This window comes from Desmodus rotundus, chromosome 5 (assembly GCF_022682495.2).
Source record: "Desmodus rotundus isolate HL8 chromosome 5, HLdesRot8A.1, whole genome shotgun sequence".
In the NCBI taxonomy this organism is placed as follows: domain Eukaryota; kingdom Metazoa; phylum Chordata; class Mammalia; order Chiroptera; family Phyllostomidae; genus Desmodus; species Desmodus rotundus.
The window spans coordinates 6,879,168-6,895,240 of record NC_071391.1 but is presented as its reverse complement, the minus strand read 5'-3'; the positions used below and the strand labels follow the sequence as shown (position 1 = coordinate 6,895,240).

General features: G+C 48.9%; 1 protein-coding gene across 1 annotated transcript; it reads right to left on the bottom strand.

Annotated features, from left to right (window-relative positions):
* Positions 1 to 637: 637 nt before the first annotated feature.
* STX5 (syntaxin 5) lies at positions 638 to 15,997 on the bottom strand. Its single transcript, XM_024574152.3, has 11 exons — positions 15,838 to 15,997; positions 14,943 to 15,186; positions 13,616 to 13,686; positions 13,392 to 13,447; positions 13,203 to 13,273; positions 10,271 to 10,387; positions 10,129 to 10,185; positions 9,889 to 9,970; positions 9,334 to 9,440; positions 9,043 to 9,164; positions 638 to 1,361 (listed from the first exon to the last, which is right to left on the bottom strand). The coding sequence occupies exons 2-11, from the start codon at positions 15,165 to 15,167 to the stop codon at positions 1,202 to 1,204; spliced, it is 1,068 nt and encodes a 355-aa protein (XP_024429920.2). The 5' UTR covers positions 15,168 to 15,186; positions 15,838 to 15,997; the 3' UTR covers positions 638 to 1,201.
* Between the last annotated feature and the right edge of the window lie 76 nt (positions 15,998 to 16,073).

Below are 16,073 nucleotides of genomic sequence, written 5' to 3'. Positions count from 1 at the left end.
CTAAAAAGAGGCTAAGGGGATAGAAAATAAAATGCCAGGGCTAGAAAAGACATGGGCTCTCCTACACTTCCCAAAGTACTAGAGCCAAGTGAGGGTATTGTGATTATTTTCTCTATAGTTTGAGTTTCCTTTGTGATGTGTGACATGGGAGGTCTCCAGTGACCTCATAATGTGATTGTGGGTCATGTTCCTGGAGGGTGTGCAATCCAGGCATGTGTCTCATTCTCCTGTGACTGGCTTGGAATTGGTGAGGGGTTTGAAGGGGACCAAAAGCCTCAGCTGGAACTGGGAACAAATTCCTCACCTTTCACTCCTGGCAGCAGAGCTCCTGCCTCATCCAGCTCAAGGAAAACTGAAGCCAACCAGGGGATGCAGATGAAACATGTCCTAAGACTGATGGAGATGGCCCTGGAAGTTGCCACCCATCAGGGACCTGCTCCCCTTTGAAGGGAAGTTGCCATGCTAAGGAAGAGCTGCTGCACTTGGTTCTCCTGCCTGGAGGCCACTGTGCAGAGCACAAAACTGGGCCCTTCGCAGCAACTGGCCCAACCTTTTCCGTTCAGGAACTGGGCGGTGGGCTCACATCGCTTGTTGCCCAGGCCGAGACACTCCCACCCAGAAATGACAACGTGACTAGTGAGGTTGACAGTCTTGCTGTAATTGAGAAAATAGGCTGCAGTGCAGTAGCAGCCGAAGTTGGGGCTGTGCAGGCAGCCGAGGTGCTCAGGGCCTCCTGCCTCACATGGTGAAGAGGAAGAAGAGGTCAAATCCTAACCCAGATGGGAAAGTTGGTCCCTGGGGCAGTTTCACTTCCTCTCCTCACTCTCAGGGTGTGAGGAAGGGCATCATCTCCCTTTGCTGCCAAAGTTTGCTTTGGGAGAGGCTGGGGAGGGTTTATAAAAATCACCTAGGGGAGACGACCTCCTCCACTGACTCCCCCAGTCGGCCTTCCAGCCACTTCACAGCAGAGTCCAAGTCCAGAACCGCGTGTGTTTCACGGGCCTGATGGTGACGAGGGGAGGACAGGGTGGCCAGCCAGAGGCATGGGGTGGGGGGAGTCAGGGCTGTGGCCATTCTTAGCAGTTCCAGGAAAACAGGGCCATTCTCCCAAGTGCCCTGCACAGGCTCAATGACAGCACTGGCCACCTGCCCTTCCAGGTAGGTTCCAAACCCCCACGGAGTGCCTCACAGTGGAGAGGGTTCAGGCAAGGAAGACCACAAAGATGATGAAGAAGACAATGAGGATGAGGAAGATTTTGATCATGAGCCACCGGTTGGAGGTAACCGACTGAAAGTACTTGAGGATCTCTGAATGGGCGGCCTCAACATCCAGCTGGGCTCCCATCACATTCTCATCGATCCTGGGGGTAGGCAGGGAGGAGAGGAAACAGGACACTGGATTAAAAAGCATGCTACTGAAGCATATTTACCTACAAGGAAAGATGGTCACAGTACGCAGGAGTAAAAGGTGTTTAGGTGCTCTCTCCGCAGCAAGCCTGCGCCCTTCCCTTCCCTCCCCCCCCCCCCCCCCCCCCCCCCCCCGCCGGCATTACTGTTGCCTTTCTCTCTCCTAAGCGCCAAGGACCCTTCTTTTGCTTTTGTAACTTGTTTCCTGAGTCTACACGGCCTAGCTGGCTCACTTCTACACTTCTGTAACTTTCTAAATAAACTTTCTCTTACAATTTGAAACAAAAAAGAAGTGTTTATATACAATGTGATCCCATTTTTGTGTAGATATACTTGTGGATAGAAAAAGCTCTAGAAGGGTATAATACGTCTTGACTCTGGTTTGAAAATTGGCTCTGCACCTTATTAGCTAATGACCCCAAGGCAGTCATTAACCTCAAATCTCATTTTCCTCAACTGAAAAGGAAAGAAAAATGAAGACAACACAAAACCCATGTCTCTGGTTGCCAGGCTTCACTTAATAAAGTGCCCAGTCCATACTAACAGCCCCCCAATTACTAGTTGTAATTTTTTGCTCATCATTATGTTTTTTAAATTTTTATTGAATTTACAGTGAAACTTTGGTTCTCAAACTTAAGTCATTCTAGAAGTCTGTTCAAGAAGCAGTTTGAAAACTGAATCATTTTTTCCCATTAGAAAAACTGTCAGCATTTAAGAGTTGCTGGGTCGAGAACCAAAGTTTTGTTACTCCATGAACAACTTGGTGAAGAACAGGACTGTTTGAGATGGCGGATGTTCAAGAACCGAGGTTTGACTGTATCGGGGTGACACTGGTTAATAAAGTCACGTAGGTTTCAAGTGTACTGAAATACCTCATCGGTATATTGTACTGTGTGCTCACCATCCAAAGTGGAGTCTCTTGGTATTTACTGATTTTTTATCTTATCAATATGTATTGCATTTGTAATGGGTGGCGAAACGTTCAGAGGCCATTGCAGTCAGGAAATCCTGGTTCTGAGTGAGCAGGAAGAGAAACTAATCATGTGAACAGGAAGTCAGGGAGTAAGAAAAGCCCTACTTTAGGAGAACGTTTCCCTCCAGGGTATAGAGAAGTCCTCAGAGGAAGGGCAATCTTCTGAGAGATTTCTGAGAAAAAGAAAATGTTTGCCAGTCAAGCTGCATATGCATTCTAAAAACCAAATACACACCCAGGTCTTTGCAAAGGCAGTCCCTAGGACTAGAGGCTTTTCCAAGGTGTGAGGACAGAAAAGTTGGTGGAGACTGGCAATCCAGCTGGAAAGTGAGAAGAAAGGTGGGGCCAGTGGCTGCAAGCTCAAGGTCCTGGGTCATGAGGGCTGTGAGCTAATCTCTGTCCAAGTACAGGAGCCTGGACTGTACTTGATTCCCTGTTACGTCAGAGAGGCCTGGGGTTTCCTCACTTTTGGCTATAATTGCATCCCCTAGTGTGGGTGCATTTGTCATCTCTTAACCAATAAAGCTCACACTGGCTCTGCTTAACAAAAATGGACACAGTAAATGCAATCTGGCATATGAAAGATTTAAAATGGGTGTCCACAAATGAAACTAAAAGGGAACACTGGTGATGAAAAAACTATGAATCGATGGGACACTGAGAGGAAATAGCAGGGGAACTAAATAACGGAAACAGATGGGGCAGAAAATAATGGCTTGGGAAGGAGAGGGCCGAGGAAAGTGGAAGGGGAAAAGGTGTGTGTGGTGGGGGAGGGCACAAGAATGCCTTAGAGAGAGGAAGAAAAACTAGAGGGAAGAAATCAAGCAATAAGAGGCTGGACTCTCACTGAACAAAAAGGATAAATCCTGCAATTGTTGTGAGAGGCATGGAAAACCACAGGACTAGAAAGAGAGTGTAAATTGGGAACAACAACAATAAAAAGAGGATGAACCAAAGACGACAGTGAGCCCATTCTGAAAATGTTATATGACTGTGATTAGAAGATTTTGGATTTTAGTGTTTGAGTTTCAGTTTCCCCAAAACTACACAAAAACTGAGAGTAACTGAGTTATGCTCAAGAAGATACAGAAACTGCCTTGGTGTAGCTCCATATGGCCAAATTTAGTAATAAAGAATAATGATGGTGCCCTGGCCAGTGTGGCTCAGTTGGTTGGAGCATCATCCCATAAACTGAAAGAGCATGGGTTCGATTCCCACTCAGAGCACAAACCCAGCTTGAGTGTTTGAGCCCCAGTCAGGGCATGTTCGCCAAGACAAACAATCGATGGATGTTTCTCTCTCTCCCTCCCCCTTCCTCGCTCTCTAAAAGCAATTAAAAAAATGTCCTTGGTGGGGATAAGAGTAAATAAAATTTCTTAAAAAAAAACCCAATAATGATGGTAATGGATTACAATACATTGAAAAAATTTTTTTAATTACTATTATTCCATAGTAATTTTAAAGGCAGAAAGCTCCTCCTCTCCAGAAGAACAGCAGCTAATGCACGCAGGCCTGGGAGAATGAGAGAATGACCCCCTCCACAGATGGCTTAGTCTGCCTGTCATCACCTGAAACAGGTGACCAAACCTGTCACAACCAATAAATGGGTAATCTCATCAAGAGCTAACTGCCATGATCGCCTGTGCAGCCGGCCAAAAACATTGAACCCAAACCGAATCCGGAGGAAGCACCGGACAAGTGCACACGCAGGACTCGTCCCAAGAGGCGCTGCAGTGCCTCTTCGAACAAAGTCAATGTCACGAAAAACAAAACAGAAGTCGGGCTGAAGAGACATAAATGCAATGTGTGAAGGGTGCCTGGGTCTTCAATGGAAGGAAAATAGAAAAGCTAGAAGTGCTTTTTGGAGCAGTTGGGTAACTCCGAGCGCAGACCGAGCTCCGGGCAGTGCGGGAGAACTGCCGACTTGCTGGGTGTGGCGGTGGGGTTGGGACTGCTCCGGAGAGTCCCTGCCCTAGGCGGATGCGTGTTTTTAGTATTCTGGGATAAAATGGCACGATGCTTGCACTTTCAAATGACTCAGGAAAAACGAGAACAAGGGGAAGTAAAGGTTATAAAATGTTAACGGCTAGTGAATCCAGGTGAAAGGAACATAGGTGGTCTTCAGGCCACCCTCTCAACGCTTCTGCAGTTTGAAACTTTTAATTTACAAATTGGGGTGGGGGGATAACTAACACTAGATCAGAAATTTGCATGCCTTAGAAAAAATAAGAATCACCTGTCTCAGAAATGCAAGTTCTTAGGTCTCCCCTCCCGAGGATTTAGGGAGGGGACAAGGGAATGTACACACTGAAGAACTTCCAACTCAATCAGTGGTTTGGTGCACAAACCCAGATCCACTGGCCTCCAGAAAGCAAACACAGGAACATCTACAGCCATTTTTTAAAATTCATCTTTCCAAAATTTTAATTTTTAATCCTCAACCAGATTATGTGTATTGATTTTATAGAAAGAGGAAGAAAAAACCATCAATGTGAGAGAGAAACATCGATTGGCTGCCTCCCGTACACGCCCTGGTTGGGGATTGAACCTGCAACCCAGGTATGTGCCCTGATTGACAATCAAACCCATAACCTTTTGGTGTACGGGATGGCTCTCCAACTGAGTCAGTCACCTGGCCAGGGCTCCCTTTTATTCTTCATTCCACTGTAAAATTCTTTCTGAGCCATTGAGGGGGAAGTGATGGCACAGATTAATCCGGCCCTTACCTCGCACTTCCTTTTCTCAACGGCACTCACTCCACTCAACCATGGAATCAGAATCTCCAAGTGGGAGGCTAGGAACGTATTCTCTATACCTTGTCTACTTAAATAAGTGAGGCTGCTGATGTGTCAGTGCTGGGAAACCTGCTTTATACGAATGTGTTTACGCCGTTTCACATGAGTGACAACACGGTGCAGATGCTCTAGTGCTAGGCCCTGGGCGCGGGGCTCACTTGGTGGGAGCACCATCCTGTACGCCAAGGTTGTGGGCTGGATTCCGGTCAGGGTACGTACCCAGCTTCAGGTTCCACCCTGGTCAGTGCGTTCTGGAGGCAACAGATCCATGTTTCCTCTCCCTCCCCCTCTCTCTAAAATCAATAAACAGCCCTGACTGGGTGTGGCTCAGCTGGCCGGGTGTCATCCCAAAAAGTGAAGGGTCACTACAGTTGGGACACATGCCTGGGTTGCAGATTGGGTCACAACTGGTTAATGGTTCTCTCTCATATGGATGCTTCTCTCCCTCTCTCCCTCCCTCCCTTCCCCCATCCCTTCCCCTCTCTCTAAGAATAAGTGAAATCTTTAAAAATAAACAAATAAATAAATAAAATAAAGTAAAATCAATAAACATATCCCTGGGTGAGGTGGTGTGGGGAATAAAATTCAACCATGACTGGATATTGCCAAAAGGCATAAGGGCAAGCAGACAGGAATGCTGTGGACCCCTCAAACCTCCCACACCTCCCCTCTCCCATTCTCTCCACGAATGGCCCTCCTCCTTCCTGAGCTGAGAAGACTAAAGCAGCCTGAGACCGACCACCCCCAGCATCTGTGAAACACATTCTGCTCTTCCGCCTATTACTGGCTCCTTTCTTTTTTTCTCGAAGATCTACCTAGTTGGCCTCATTCAGCATTTCGCGGATCCGGCAGCATCCCATGCAGCCAGTAGAAAGGAGCTCCCCGTCACCAGCTCCCCTGAAAGCCAAGCCCACCACGTACGCACCACATCCCTCTTCCTCTTACCTTCTCAGGACGTAATCTTAAGAATTCAGCCCCCTTGCTCCCATATCATCAGTTTTTATTTCTCTGTTGAATCTTCCCCACTAGCACACTTTTACTTTCTCCCATCCTTTAGAAAAGAAAAACAAAACCCAAAAAACCCTCTCGGCTCCCACTGGGCAAACTTGAACAGCGTGAGCACTGCAATAATTGTCGGGTCCCCTGTGGGGCGCACGTGAGATGCGTATCAATGCATCTCTCACACATCCATCTTCCTCTCCCACTCGTTCTCCCTCCCTTCTCTCTCTAAAGATAAATAAATAAAATCTTTTTAAAAATGCTAATGAACTCAGCACTCCAGTTAAATTTGCAGCTCTCGGCTTGCTTGGCCAAGAGCAAAATCTGCCATAGCTGACCACTTTTTTTTACTCTTTTCTTTTCCTGGCTACTAGAACACCATATTCATTAATTTTTTCTTCCTACCTCACCAGCCGCCCTCCTGCTCAGTCTCCCCCCACGACTGAGACTTAAGTTCAGAAAAGCACTCAGGGCTGTATCTTCTTTACACATGCTCCTTACCCAGTTTCAAAGTCCAGTTCTGCCTACTCTCGGCAATTCCGCCTGCCTCATAAACACCATACATCCCCCTGCCTGCTCAGTGTCACCCCTCAGACGACTAACTGTCCACTTCTTAGTGGACACGTCAACAGCGAACTTATTCCCCCTAAGCCTTCCAGTAACCAGCCCTATCTCTGGGGAAGGCCACGAATCTCTTCCATTGCTTGTATCAAAAGCCGGCAGATGTCTCATAAACTTTTTCCCTCACAATCTGCATTTAGTTCAACAAGTAATCCTGTTGGTTCCACCTTCAAAATATACCCAGGCTCCAACTACTGCTCACCACCTTGGTCCCAGACACTGTCACCTCCTGCCTCAGATTACTGCAGAGGCCACGTCACCCATCTCCCGGCTTCTGTCCTAGGCGCAGATAATCTGTTCTGAATACAGCAACCCAATGATCCTTTTAAAATAGAAGTCAGATAATGTAATCTTTTGTCCAAACCCTGCAACAGCTCCCTGGGTCATTCAGAGTAGTAAAAGACAAAGGCTCATGTGGCTTTAAAAGGCCCCACGTGACCTGGCCTCTCATTGCTCCTCTGATCTTACCTGTACCCCTCTCCTCCTCATTGTCCCCAGCTTCAGTGGCCTCCCTGCTGTCTTTTAACTCATCACACATACTCCTGTGTGAAGGCCTTCACACTGTTCCTCCCTCGGCCTGGTTTATTTCCCCAGATGTCTACATGGCAAACTCCCTTACATTCTCCCAAATCTTGATTAAACATCACCTTTTTAATAGGGTCACCCTTAATCATCCTATTTAAAATTACAACTTGTGCCTGGCTGGGTAGCTCTGTTACAGTATTGTCCCAATACACCAAGGTTGTGGGTTCAACCCCTGGTCAGGGAACATACGAGAAATATAAGAATCAACCAATGCATGCATAGTGTTTTTCTCTCTCTCTCACCCTTCCTCTTGCTCTCAAACAAACAAAAAAATTTACAACTTGCATCTCCAAAACTATCAGTCCAGGTTAATTTATCTTACTCTACTTTTATTTGTAGCATTTATCACTGAGCAAAAATATATACTGGACCACTTTCTTATTATGTTTTTTTTTAAAGATTTTATTTATTTATTTTTAGAGAGAGGGGAAGGAAAGGAGGGAGAGAAACATCAGTGTTGGTTGCCCCTTGTGTGCCCCCTACTGGGCACCTGGCCCACAACCAAGGCATGTGCCCTGACTGGGAATCAAACCTTGCCCTTCTACTCTCCTACCTTTTGGTTTGCAGACTGGCACTCAGTCCACTGAGCCACACCAGCCAGGGCTTCTGTGTATTTTTAATAATTGATCTCCCCTACTAGGCTGTAAGTTCTACGAGGGCAGGGATCTTTATACCTTTTGTCCAAGGCTGTATCTGTATGTTTACAACCCAGTGATTATCAACCTTTTCCATCTCATGGCAAACATAAATTAATTACTAAAGTTATGCGGCACACCAAAAAAATATATATTTTGCCACTCTGACCAAAAAAATATGTATAATTTGATTCGTTCACACTGGACAGTTACTGTTGTGTTGGCTGCTGTTTTTTTGTTTGACAATCTAAGAGAAAAGAGGTCAGTGCCCCTGACTAAATAGTCAGGTATTTTCTGTTTTAAAAATTCTCGTGGCACACGGCTGGAAAACCGCTGCTATAGCATTGATTGGATGAACGCTAAGGGCCACAGAGGAGGAGCAGATGAAATGCCTCTTACAGCAGCAGGTGGCGCCAGAGAAGCCTACCTCCCTGGGTCTCATCCTCCACCTCTCTGCAGCTGCTCATTACTTTTAGCCACACTGGTCGTCCTCATTCCCGCATACAGCAAGAATGCAGCAAGAATGCATGGTCACGGGGCCTCCGCACTAGCTGTCCACACTGCCTGGAATGCTCTCTTTTCTTTGCACAGTTGGATCCCTGTTGTCATTCAGGTTTTGGCTTCAATCATCATCATTGATCATCTTGTTTTCTTCGGAACAGCCCTCCCTGCCACCCAATCTGATATCCTTCGTCAATCACTTTCTTAACACATCACCCTACTTTACCTCTCTGTATAGTCCTCTCACCACCTGAACACTTCTCGTCGGTTCTTTTTTAACAGCTGTCTTTACCTGCCCTGCTGAATTCCATACACATACTACTCAAGTTACACACCTCAGTGCCTGACATGGACAGGTGCCCAATAAACACTTGTTGGCACAGATGGAAGCAGGCGAACTGGGCCATGTGGGCGGGCAGGATTCACTCTGCTCTTCTGAAGGGCTGCTCCTGGGGACCTTTATGATGCCAACCCGCAGGGAAGAGAAGGCCCCTCTGTCTCACGTGAGACAGAGCAAGAGTCTCACCTCTGAATGGTTTCTTCCTGCTCCTTAACCATGTGTGCCAACTGCTGGAATATGGAGCCCAGCTCAACAATTGTGGACTCAATGTTCTGCATGGTGTCTGCCCGGCTCTGAATGTAGGAATCCTTCAGAGGAGAGAGCACGCACATGAGTACCGGGAGCTTCTTCAGGGCAGGGCCTGCCTCTTTAGGACCCTCCCAGCTTGCCATTCTACCCACCGCACATTCCAAGCACTTGTTCGTGGGCCCCCAGAGAACAGAGGGGCAACTCCTGCCCCGCTCAGAGCCTGGGTACCTGCTCGTCAATGAGCTGTAGCTGCTGGCTGGTCCGAGAGTCTGCCATTTCAATGGCCACATCCCCAGAGGCACGAGACTCTGCCCCCAAAACCACAGCACCTCCCCCTGGAGGAAGAAAGAAGACATGGCCCTTTTTATTGGTTAAAAGCACTTTCAAAGCCCACATACTCTGGATTTGAATCCTAGCTCTGGCACTTACTAGCCTTGTGACCCTGGACAAATCATTTAACCCCTCTGAGCCTCAGTTTCCTCACCTGTAAAGTGAGGAATAATAATAGTTGTTTTCTCAAAAGGAGAATGTGAATACGGTGAGTGTACAAAAAATATTAGTGAGTGTCACTCTTCTGAGTGTGACTGAATTCAGCCCCAACGGTGAGAATGGGGCAGACTAGGTGTGGACCACGAATGCCAGCAATCAGGGGTGCCCTCTGAGAGGTAAAGCCTCGCCACTCCCTTGCCCTTCCACTCTCCTACCCAACCCCTGCCCTTAGAAGATGCCATCAGAGTAACTAGGCCTTACCCCTCCGGACTCCCTGCACTGCCTATGACTTACCCAAGTGGTTGGGGGCAAGGGGCAGGGCTGACACGGGTGCTCGCGAGAACTGCTCCCTCCGGCTCTTCTGCTGCTTCAGGTTCTGGGGTTGGGGAAGAAATGCAACGGCCCTGAGGCCTCTGTAGAGAGATCCCTCCTGTCGGCCCCTGACCCAGATGCCCTTGCCCTTCCACCTCTTTCCCATTTCCCTCTCAGACCCTTACCCCCAACTTCCTATCTTTCTACATAGATTCTTCTCACCTCTGTCCTCACTTCTAAAACTGATTTGAAGTCATTGGACATGGAGGCCAACTTGGACTAGATGAAAAAGAGAGAGAGGGTCAGCCAAAAGAGACAACACCTTCTTCCCTTTTGTCTCACCCCCTCTGCCCCCAGGCCCCACCTGCAGGGAGACCACAATGGTGTTGGAATGGGTTTGCAGGTGTCGGCCACTCTGGCTGCCCTTGGCCCTCACGAAATCCTGAAGCTGGGCGATTTGTTTGTTGAGGCTGTTGATGTCCTGGTGAAAGAGCCAAAAGAAAAACAGTATCAGCCGTGGAGTCCTCCGCCAGTGTCTCTCCCACCTGGATACCTCTGGCAGGGAGGGCAGAGTGGGAGTTACTAGCAACAGTTATTGTCAGACCAAAAGGACCTGCTGGGATTTTGCAAGCTTTGCTGTTTTCTCAGGCTCATTCCCTGCAGAGGAGAACCAAAGAAGTGGAATGTGACCTCATCCGTTTGTAAACAAATGACTTGTTCACCCTCTCCATCCTGCTGCCTTACTCCACGCCACAGGCAACCTCATGGTCGCAGGACCACTTACTAGGGAAAATTCTGCCCTGGCTGGCATGGCTCAGTGGATTGAGCGTTGTCCCACAAAGCCACCGGTTCGATTCCTGGTCAGGGCACGTGCCTGGGTTGCAGGCCTGGTCCCCAGTAGGGGTGTTTGCAAGAGGCAACTGATCGATGTTTCTCTCACACATGGATGTCCTCTCCCTCTCTATTTTCCCCTCTCTCTAAAACAAATAAATAAATATGAGTAACAAAGCACCTGGGCTGTACTCAGAAGAGCCAAGGAAGGAAAGTAGAAAAGAAGGAAAACAAAGAGTCAAAGGCAACATTGTTTTCCAAAAGCATCGATGAAACGATTTCTGTATACAGAATTCCTTTTAAAAATGGTCACTGCAAAAATGAAAGCTGATTTATTCAAGGTCACACACAATGAGTAGTACAGCCAGGCTTTCTGCACCAGACCAATGCCCCATCCACTCCCCAGCCCAGCCTGGAAAGAGCCACATGGGACAAAGGAGGCTGCAAGAGAATGGCATAAAGCCTGGTCCAGGGCAGCCAGCCAGGGAGGAATCAGAGGAAGAGGAAAAGGGGGAGAGGGAAGAGGCGTAGAATAGTGAGTTCAAGAAAAAGGCTAGCTGAAAAACTAGATCAGACAACTTCTAGAGTCACTCCAGTGATCTCCTCAATTAGCATCCCAGCCCCAACCTTTCTCCCGCGACTCTTGAATGCCGTCCACTGCTGCCTGGTCTGTCCCTTCGGAAAGCTGATGTGGCCTCCTCAGAGCGATGTGTCCAAACTACGTTCCAAGTTTCTTTTCACATAATATCCCCTCTGCTGGGTTCTAGCTCAGGAAACAGCACCACTGCCCTGACTGATGTGGCTCAGCTGGTTAGAACATCGTCCTGATACGCCGGGATTGCGGGTTTGATCCCTGGTCCGGACACATACAGGAGGGGACCGATGAATGCATAACGAAGAGGAACAGCAAATCGATGTCTGTCTCTGCCTCTCTCTCTCAAATTAATGAAAGAAATTTTTTAATAAAAATAAAAGTAGGCCCCTACCCTGAGTAACTCACTTACCTTACTTCTTTTCAAAGGATTTAGCACTACCTGAAATTGCCTTTTCTGTTTACTCATATTGGGTCTAATTCACCCACTTAGAAGGGAATTTTCCAGGCACAGAGGCCACGCGTCTGTAATGCCAGTGACTGGAAAACCAACAAAGGAGCCCTCACAACAACCCTGTGAGGCAGGTACTGTTATTATCCCCTTTCATTTACAAGAGAACTGAAGCTCAGGGTAGTCAGGCGGCTTAGGTCACACCGTAGGGGGTGGGCCTGGGATTGGAACTCAGGTCTGTCTGAGTCCAGTCGTGCCTTGCATGCCTGGACAATACCACCGCAATAGTTAGTGGAACCCTCTCTTTTCTACCCAGCATAGCATCTCTCGAATGCGTTGGCCCTTCGGCCTCTGCCATGATCGCCTTTGTACCGGACAACTGCGGCAGGGTCCTTCCTGGCTTCTCTGCCCATCCACGCTCCAAGTCTTTTTTCCCCCTCCATCCATGGTCATTCAGTTTCATATTTTATTCTTATTCTATTGTGCTGGGAAAGCAAGGAATTCCAACTGCAGAGAACTGTGCTTTGCTGGTGTCTATCGGACAGAACTGGGATCCAGGTTCTAATCACCTTTGCGTCCCAGGGCATTCAGAGTGACTCCATGCTCCTCGGCACAGTCCACGAGGATCTTCACACCCCGCCACCCACCTCCCTTTACAGCCTCACCTCCTGCCAAGTACTCATTCAGGCAACAAATACTGACGACCCACCAAATACCAGACACTGTTACAGGCATTTGGGATACATCTGTGAACAAGTAGAAAGAAAAAAACCTCTGCTCTTGTGAAACTTACATTATTTTTTCTCTCTTCAAGGGGGGAATGAGGTAGGTGGGAGGGAACAGAGACAAACAATAAACATAGTAAGTTAATTATAGAGAATGTTAAACTGTATCAAGTGCTATAGAAAAGAAAACAGCAAGGGAAGCGAGATCAGAGTTTTGGTTGATGGATTATTAAACAGCACAGTCAGGGCAGCCCTCCCTGAATAGGTAACATCAAAGACGTGAACTTCCCCTTCCCCCTCTATAAGCCATACCTCTGCATACACTGTTTTCTCCGTCTGGAAAACCTGCCTCTATACAGGCCTTGAAACCAGCTCAGATCTGACCTCCTCTCTAAAGCCTTTTCCAGTGTGCCCTGACTCCCTAATTCATCTTTTTGGAAAACCTTTCCTGTTCACTCCCCTCCTACTCACGTGAGTCTGACTTTATAGACAGAACCCTTGGAGGCAGAGTCTTGCCTCGTGTTTGTGAGAGAAGTGCCCAGCCCGGCACTTTCCTGTGCACAGCAGATGACCAGTAAGCATCTACCGACTCACGTTTGGGGCTGGCTCTGGAAACCTGCTCTGGGTCTCCATGGCACGGAGATGGAGGCAGTGCTCCGACTGGAAGTCTGGGCTCTCCTGATAGCTGGCAGCTCACCTGCTTGATGATGTAAGTCAGCTCCTCAATTTCCACCGCCTTATCATCGAAGAGGGACTTCCGCTTTGCCACTGCAGGGGTAAACGAGAGGTCATGGTGGGTGACGCTGAAGACAAGGATCAGGGAGGACGGCTCCCCCGCCCTCTTTGGTCCACTGCTCCACCTCCGAAACACCCCGAGAACACTCACAGATCGTCAGCTTCTCCAGCTTGGCAAAGGTGTTGCTGAGGTCTTTCCCAATGCGCCTGCAAGCAAGCAACAGAGACAACACTGTGGGAAAGGGCAGGAGAGGGCCTATTCCCGCAGTGGCTGCAGCACGGCAAATCCCAGCCCTCACAGTCAAGGTCACCACAGGCAAGCCCGCTTCTCCTCAGACTCTGCGTCAGCCCGCCACGCAACTCCTCTCAACTCACTTGGCCATGAGGGTGAATTCACTGCGCTGCCGGACAGCCCGCAGAGCCGGTTTGTTTGTCTGTATTCCATTCTGAAAAGCAGTGTCAAGAGATGAAACTTTCGTCCCCCCACCACCCCATTACCAGCTTTCTCCGTTCTCAGGTGTCCCCTAAACTCTCGATTACTGATGGTGTTCTCCACCAGACAGTCTAATTGTAGTACTAGTAGTAGTAGTTGTTTAGAGCCCGAATTTGAAGACCAGTAGATCTGGGTTCAAATCTTGACTATATCACTTACCAGCTGGGGAGTTTGGGGCAAGTTACTTAAAGTATGTGGAATCTCTATTTCCTCTTCAATAAAATGAAGACAATCCACACACCTCCCATAGGTGTTGGTAAGGTTAAGAATAAGGATTAGAAAGTATTTTAGCCAAAAAGCTGGTGCCCTGTGAACACTAAATAAATGGAAGCTCATACTGCCGTTCTGTTCTTCTACTCAGGGAATCAGAGAGAGCTGGAAGTCTCTTGCAGATCATACAGAAGAGCGGTTAACAAAAGCTGAGCAGTAAAAATATTCAAAATTACAGTCACTCAGATCCTACTTAGATTCAGAAGATCTGGATCAAGACAAGGAAATACAATTTTTAAATGAGCACTCCAATTTTGACAAAAATTATAGCCCTGGCTGGTGTGGCTCAGTAGACTGAGTGCCGGCCTGTGAGTCAAATGAGCCAAAAGGCTGTGGGCTCAATATCCAGTCAGGGCACATTCTCGAGGTGGGGCTGGGTCCCCAGGTCGGGGGCGTGTGAGAGGAAACCGAATGATGTATCTCTCACACATGGATGTTTTTCTCCACTTCCCCTCTCTAAAAATCAAGTAAATAAAGTCTTTTAAAAAATAAAAAGGTTGCAAATATATCTACAATGGAAAACTTCCTTCACTGTACAGATATAAAAACTGAGGCCCGACTAACTTCCCTGCGGTCGCACAGCAACCTTGGGGTAGAAGTATACCAGAGCTAGAATTCAAAGTGCTTTCTCCAAGCCAAAGGCTTTTTCTAGGACCCGTTCCTTATTCAAGCCGAATATATCGCAGCCACCTCTCATCCTGAGATACTCCTTCAGCAACAGCAACCCTACCTTCTGGGGAATTCCTCCCACACGAAAAAGTACATTTGCCTCTAGGCAGCTATCCAGCCCACCCCTTAGACCCTACCGCGCCCTCCAAGCCTCATCAGCTCTCTATCAGGTCCCCGCAAGAATTATTTCAATCAACAGTGCTGGGGCACAACAGCCTCTCCCAGATCTGAGTAAAGCTCACCCCTGCCTTTCCCACTCCTGGTCCTTACCTGACGGCTCTGCAGGGATTTGCAGGCAGACAGGAACTCCTGGGTCCGATCCCGGCAGGACATGGTGTCGGGAGGGGGAGGGACCAGGGCCACCGGGGTGGGCAGAGGGGCGATGTCGCTGCTGCTACTGCCAGCAGTTGCAGGGGACAGGACTTGTGTCTTTGAGAGACCCAGGTAGACACCCTGATCCGTGTTCTTAGACCCGTAGCGTTTCCGCGGGATCATTGAGACGCATAACCTCGGACTGATGTGGAGGGGAGAGTGTCATTTCCCCGGCCTCTTCCCCACAAATTTTCCCCAACCAGCAAATTCTTGGGCCCCAAAGCCACCCACAGATCCTGGGGCCGGACGGCAATAGGCAGGGCCCTACTTCCTTTCCGGCTCAAGCCATTCCCCTCCTCACTCTTCTTCCAACTTGGCTCGGGCAGCCAGAGCGAGGGTCGGGGGCCCTGAAGCAGAGACAGGGCCAAAGGCCGGTCCCGTGGTCCCAACGCTCCAGCCCGGCCTGTGCAACTGCCCCAGGCCGTAACTAGGCCCTCTTGGACCCACGGGTTCCTTGGACTCCTCAGGAAGAAATGGTAACGGACCTTCTGAGGGGTACACACTTCGGTGGGCGGAGGGGGGAAAAAAATCTCTGGGTGTTTATTTGAAGCAGGAAGTCCCACCCCCCTCAAGCCCCACCTTCTAGGGGACTGCAACTAGTGATTAGCTAATGCCAATGTCTTTCTCAATAGAAGGTTCTCTGATTGGACACCGAGGTATTCGCTCACCGCGAGCCGGGCGGTAGGACTCGCCCGCTCGACTCTCGTTCCCTTCCCCCTTCCCGTGGCCGCCGCCGAAAACCCGCTGCCCCGAGCAGACACAGCGGCCAGACCACTCTTAGAGTAAGCCTTACCTCCTCCGCCGCCTGCCGCCTGCCGCCGCCGCCGCCACAATCTCCTGCGTCGTCACCGCCTCTTCCCCTGGCGCGGAAGCCTCGGAAACTCGACCAAAAACTAGAGGCCGCCACGTCACCTACACGTTACCCCACCCCCGGTGACTAGAGGGCGGTGCCACGCCTTTTCGAGCCCCGGCAACCGGAGAGACACGCCCCACTCCCAAATACAAGGACGACTCCGCTCTTCCATTGGC